This window comes from Lemur catta, chromosome 24 (genome assembly GCF_020740605.2).
Source record: "Lemur catta isolate mLemCat1 chromosome 24, mLemCat1.pri, whole genome shotgun sequence".
Classification (NCBI taxonomy): Eukaryota; Metazoa; Chordata; class Mammalia; order Primates; family Lemuridae; genus Lemur; species Lemur catta.
The window spans coordinates 9,112,249-9,118,884 of NC_059151.1; the positions used below are offsets into that span (position 1 = coordinate 9,112,249).

The 6,636-nt window shown below is 43.7% G+C and overlaps 1 protein-coding gene across 2 annotated transcripts in view; it reads left to right on the forward strand.

Annotated features, from left to right (window-relative positions):
• The window catches only part of BMPR1B (bone morphogenetic protein receptor type 1B), a 161,925-nt gene that overhangs the window by 146,323 nt on the left and 8,966 nt on the right, over positions 1 to 6,636 (forward strand). For both annotated transcript variants that reach the window (XM_045536733.1, XM_045536734.1), the window contains 2 exons: positions 847 to 1,039; positions 2,177 to 2,474. In XM_045536733.1, coding sequence (XP_045392689.1) covers positions 847 to 1,039; positions 2,177 to 2,474 — 491 coding nt within the window. The remainder of the gene's footprint in view (positions 1 to 846; positions 1,040 to 2,176; positions 2,475 to 6,636) is intronic.

Genomic DNA, 6,636 nt, shown 5'->3' on the forward strand with positions numbered 1-6,636 from the left:
TTATTTTCTTTCTTGTGAGGCCGACAGTGCATTACAGTTTATTTCTTATATTAAATATGTTATCCATGATCAAGTCATATGGCGGCAAAAATTCCTTCAAAGTACTGTTAGCCCACCATAGTGATAGAATGAAAAGTATTCTGCAAATGATTTCCTCAAGAGAGGGGTTGTATTTGGGAGCCAACGTGTGCTACCAACCTCTCGCAAATTTACTACTATTTGATGGTCCCAGCTGGATGCTGAAGCCCTGGGCCCAGTTCCTCTCATTTTAAAGGGGTCAAAGACTCTGGACCCCAACATTGGTATTTTTTTTTGCTCAGACAGCAACCTGGCTTTTTGTAGATGCTTAATACTTACTGTTCTTTGCTTTGGTCTCAACTCCTTTCCTTCCTCTCTTCCTCCCTCCCTGCTTGGAGATTTATTTCCTTGTGTGCCTGACAATGCATTTCAGTTTTGTTTTGCTGTGTTTTATGCATGATTAGGTTCATGGCGGCAAGAGTCCCCTGCGAGCATCTACTATCCCATTCTAGTGGTGAAAGTGAAAGCATTCTGCCAACTCCCGTGACCCCATTCAGGTTTTTTCTCTATGAAAATTATAATTGGTAGAATGAAATACTTAGTAATCTGGAGGCAATATTTCGAACATTCAGCATCCGCAATCGATCTTAAGTATGTTTAAAAGAGCACAGCACAAATTAATAAACAAATACAAATAGTAGTATAAAGAAAAATGCAGGCTCAATCTATTCTGCATGCAGTGATTGTTTCTTCTCTGTAGGAAAAAAGAAATTAAACAAAGCTGTCGTGCTGTGACTACCACTGACAGTGTGTTTTGGGGTTGGACAGGTCCAGAGGACGATCGCCAAGCAGATTCAGATGGTGAAGCAGATTGGAAAAGGTCGCTACGGGGAAGTCTGGATGGGAAGGTGGCGTGGCGAGAAGGTGGCGGTCAAAGTGTTCTTCACCACAGAGGAAGCCAGCTGGTTCCGAGAGACAGAAATATACCAGACCGTGCTGATGCGACACGAAAACATTTTGGGTGAGTAAGAGTCTGCACCTCCAAGTCAGGATCTCCCAGCTTCCCTCCGCCTTTCTGTTCACATCTGCATGTGAACTCATCTGTCTAGACCCTTATGAAACATATCGAAGTTTCCTTCCTGGCCTGGGCCCAAGAACGTCATACGCTTCTACCGGGAGACCTCACAGGAGGAATGACGAAGGCCCTTCTGCGAATGAACGGGGGGGCTGGAAAGGGAATACTCTCAGATATTTTTTTTTTCTTAAGAAACAGGAAATGCAAATGTAATAGCGGAATTCCTTAGGGTTTCTTAGGGATTTGAAGGAGTATATTTTTGTTTCAATGTTGTGCATCGTTATAGGAATTTCATCTGCAGGATTTATTGCTATCAGGAGTTTATGTTGACCATTGGTTTACTTTTTATTTTCTCAATTTAGAAAGGATCTGTCTCAATCCTTCAAGTAGAAAGAGAGCTAGAGTGTGGGGTGTAGGCCTTAAGACCCTGTTTTGTAAACAAAACAGTGTCTTATATGTAGCTATAATACCATAAAATAATTTAGACATCAACTACTGATCAGAAAGGGAGCATGTTTTCAGTTACATGTTCTTTTTTTTTTTTTTTTTTGAGACAGAGTCTCGCTCTGTTGCCCGGGCTAGAGTGAGTGCCATGGCCTCAGCCTAGCTCACAGCAACCTCAGACTCCTGGGCTCAAGCCATCCTCCTGCTTCAGCCTCCCGAGTAGCTGGGACTACATGCATGCGCCACCATGCCCGGCTAATTTTTCTATATATATATTTTTAGCTGTCCAGATAATTTCTTTCTATTTTTAGTAGAGACGGGGTCTTGCTCTTGCTCAGGCTGGTCTCGAACTCCTGACCTCAAGCGATCCTCCCGCCTCGGCCTCCCAGATTGCTAGGATAACAGGCATGAGCCACCGCACCCGGCCGAATTACATGTTCTTAATCTTTCTCTACTCTTACAATTTTGATTGCCTCTGATTGGCATTAGTCCTTTAATACGATCAGAGGCATAATCAGAAAATTAAATAAAATGCTAAACAAAAGACACCTATGAAAAAGAGTCATTTGTGAGAATATGAATTGTTCCCCATGGTCTTCGGAAAACACCACCAAACCTTTCTGTCTCGTCTCCTTTTAGGCTTTATTGCTGCAGATATCAAAGGGACAGGGTCGTGGACCCAGTTGTACCTGATCACAGACTACCACGAAAATGGTTCCCTGTATGACTATCTGAAGTCCACCACGCTGGACACGAAATCAATGCTGAAGTTGGCGTACTCCTCCGTCAGCGGCCTGTGTCACCTCCACACTGAAATCTTCAGCACTCAAGGCAAACCGGCCATTGCCCACCGAGATCTGAAGAGCAAGAACATCCTGGTGAAGAAGAATGGAAGCTGCTGCATAGCTGACCTGGGGCTGGCTGTCAAATTTATCAGGTTGGTAGTAAAGTGAAATGAGTCTGCTTTTTATGATTCTTCCTTTCACTTCTTATAGATTGTACATTTTGTAGCTCAGTGCTTCTAGGAAATTTAGCAGAAGAGGAATTTCATTAATCTGGACTTTTCTTTGGAGAGGGGAAAAAATATACTACACGGTTTATTAACACAGAACATTTGGGTCAGTCCTGGTGCTTCTGTGCTCATCAGCAACGTGGCTTAGAAACTGTTCACAGTATATTTGCAGCTGTCACGAAGCTAAATGGAAAGGATGTAGCTGATCTGGCAATATGTGGTCAGAATCTTGCATCCTATTTGTAAGTAGGAAAAAGTTTCAGGAGCAATCTACAGATTATGTGGGGGTCAAGGCAATAATGTTTTTTATATGGCACAGGAAAGACAACTTGCATAAGTATTTTATGAGAAATGTTAGAAACTAATAAACAAAACACAGCTAGTATTCAGCACTCCTGTCTTGTAGCTTAAACGGTGAACATAGCTCCTAGACAGACACAAAAGCATGTTGTAAAACAGTGGTTTCCAGACCCCTGGGGTTCTTGGGGTTACATCGGTGGCTTCAGCCCAGGGGGGAGGGGACACGTCCCGTAGTTGGGACTCTATTTCGCTCACCCCTGCTTTAATCAGAATGGGCCCTTTTATCTCAAAGATGATTTATTTAATTATAAGCAATGGTCCCTCTGTTTTGAAAACAAAACAAAATGAGTTTGTGAACCACGGCTGTAGAGGGATCATCGTGTGACTCCCTTTTTTTGGAACTCAGTTTAGGCATAGCCTTTATTAAATTGTAAGACCCTCTTGTGAAGTGTTTTCAAAGAAGACTCTAGAATGCAGAGACGGGCACAAAGGAAAAGCCGTGGAGATGATTAAAAGTTTGGAAAGTAAAACTGACAAGAAAGTACTACTGGATCTGTGTTTTCAGCCAGAAGGAAAGGCTGAGGTGTGATTTAATAACGGACCCCAAATACACGAAGGTTTTCACCATTTAGAGGGTGGCGAATTGAAGTTCTTGATCTTCAAAAACAAAGCCAGAGGAAATGATTTGGGCTGTAGATTAAAGGTAGAAACAGGAACTTCCTGCCAGGAAAGGTGATTCAATCCTGTCTCTTCTGAATTCTTTTTTCTGGACTACAACCCTTTTCAAGTCTCTGCCACCAAAAAAATTCCCGATGCTTCTCAAATTACCCCTTCCCTCCCCAGTTGCATTTCTCCAGAGAGTTCCAAAGGGTTCTCCGCTTTCGCAACCCAGTGAACCCTATCATTTAGTTTTAGTTTCATGGCGAGTCCATGTGGTGTTTGTTTTTCCATTCTTGCAATACTTCACTTAGGAGGATGGTCCCCAGTTCCATCCAGGTTGTTACAAATGGTATTAATTCGCCATTTTTTTATGGCTGAGTAGAACTCCATTGGATACATACACCACATCTTATTAATCCACTCATGTATTGATGGGCACTGGGGTTGTTTCCACACCTTTGCGATTGTGAATTGAGCCGCTATAAACATTTGAGTGCAAGTGTCTTTTTTATACATCATAATAATGTCATAATTTCCTGTGGCTTTGGGTTAAAATGTAGTTGGAGTCCTTGGTGCCATGGAATAGGGCTGTTCTTTAGCCCTATTCCCTCCATGTTCCTAGCCTTTTGCTAGATTTATTCTGGACACTTTATACTTCTTACACTATCAGATGTTTTTAACATGCTTTTGTCATTACCTGAATACCCGTATCCCCCTTCTCCATCTAGACAACTACTACCGATCTTCACAGTTTCTTCCTTGGAGAAATCTTCTGTTACTTTTCCCTATTCTTGGATCCTCCGATGTGACTCTGTACACATTACCGTGACATTTCTCACACTGTTGGACTGTGGTCATTGACTACTTACCTGTCACTCCCGGCAGACAGTAAGACCCTTGGCAGTAGATCGTATGCAGTGTTCAAGTTTGCACACCTAGTACCCATTACTTGGGTGTGGCTTAAAATTTTTGTATAATGGATAAATGATTCCATGTGGACTACAGGATGGAATGAAGCACCTCTTTCCTGGCTCCTGAGATCCCACACGTTCTGGACTAAGTCTCCCTTTCTAGTTTTACATTCTACAAACTCTCCAATTTGTGTGCTTGCTTTTGTAAAACTGAGCTATTTGCGTTTTCTCCTTCTAGACCTCGTGCTTGCTGTTGCCTTGGTTTTGATTGCACAGTCCCTGGCTTGGACTGTCCCTGTCTCTCCGTGTATCTTAATCCCATCTCAGAGTTGCCTCTAAGCCACTGTATTCTTCCTCCAGCTGAGAATAATGACACTGTTGTCTGTACTCCTGTTGTAATTTCCTAGCCCTTGTCTGCCAGATTTTGTAATTATTTTGGTACCTGCCTTATCTTTCCTGCTAGTCCTATGAACAGGATCCATGCTCAATTAATGAATTTATTTCCCATTTCCCATGACATAGTGAGTTGCCCATCGTAGGTATTCTGACATTGTTTTGAATCAATAAATGTGGGCAATAGCAAAGTAACTGAGAGCTAATCTTCTTTGTAACCTTAAACAAGGAAAGTGAGTATCTATTATATCTATGAAACTTAGTTCTGCTTAATGGAAGCGGAATGAACTGAACGACCCCTCAAATTTCATGCACACCCTGATTCTAGGAAGAAGAGGTGCTACTTTAGGGCCAATTCAGAGGTTTTTGTGGCATGTATCGACTAGTTCATCGGGAGTGGAAAGAGATGAAGCTGCTATTTCAGATGCTGGCTGTGCAGAGTCACGTGGCTGAGGGCCACGCATGGGGGACATTTACCTTCCTGGGCCCCCAGTGTCCTCTTCCATTAATTGGAGGTTGCTTTTGATAATTTCAGAAGTCTTTCTCATGCTTTTTATTTCCTGTGTTTCAGAGTTTGCTTCTTCTGGGTGTTTGAGATGAACTTTTCAACTTTGCTGTATATGTTTCTTTGGTTTCTGCCCTTTCCTGACTGTTTCATATTTTGTGTGTGTGCATGTGTGTGGACACAGTGTGTCATTACAGCTGTGGTGCAGTCACAGCTAAACCAGTGCTGGAGGCTCAGACTTGATACGTGGGCTTCCTGTGAGAATTTAATCTTGACCCTGGTCTCTGTGCAGCGGTGAGTGGTCTCTTAGGCTCTTAAGTCATTTCTGGTAGGCTCCCGGGGAAGTCAAGAGCCACAGCGAGGCAGCAGACTGTGCCAGAGAGAGTTCCTGCTCGTAGGATTTTTTTTGTCCCGTGCTGGTTTCTTCATGCACTCTCTTGAGAATGAGGTAAGTGCTGATGCATTTCCTGCTCAGCAGAGATTGAAGCCAGGTGACGTGCTGGCTGGTCAACAGTGACTCGTGCAAGGACTTGGAAAGCTTTTCACTTTTCCCCCTGGAGAATCAGGTGACCCCTGTGACACTTAGTGTCAGAATAAAATATTTTCTAATGGGGAAAATCCATCTTGGCTTAGGGCTCTCAGGTATTAAATTTTAAAAGTACAGCAGTGACGACGAGGCTGTTGTATACATCTCCCGACGAATGATCCTTAAGTTGTCCAAGTGCAAAAGAGACGGGGTGGCCTCGCCCAGAGGGTGCGGAGTGTCCTGAGTCTTTCTGATGTCACCATTCTCAGCCCTGCTTCTGGTCCATATACCTCCTGGTTTGTTTGTCTCTAAAGCCATGTGGCTAAATGACTCCTGGAAGTCACAGAACTGAGCTCATCTGTGGCAGCATCTACACTCCCAGGCGGGGTTTCTGCAGCCTTGTCCACCTTCTGTTAAAGAGTCTTTAGTGCCAAAGTTCTGTTTGGTAAGACACTCTGAGATGTCTCAGGATCTGGTCATAGCGACATGGAATCCTGATGAAAATTGCTGCAAAAAAACTCTCCTCGTTGGCGCCCATCTGACCGGGCAGAGTTCAAGTCCACAGATCAGTTGCACAGTTGCCTGCAGGACGCTGCAGCGAACGCAGGATGCGCCCGGCTGCTGCTTCTGTGGGCTCTTGAGAGTCTTCCCTGCTTTGGGGGGTAAAATTGTCTTTCTAGGAGGTGATTTAACGTTCCCCAGTATAGACAGCGTGCAGTTGATTGCAGACGTCACTTACAAGCCCCAGGCAAACCAACGGCCTCACACGTCTTCCTGCCACTCTTCCTCCTG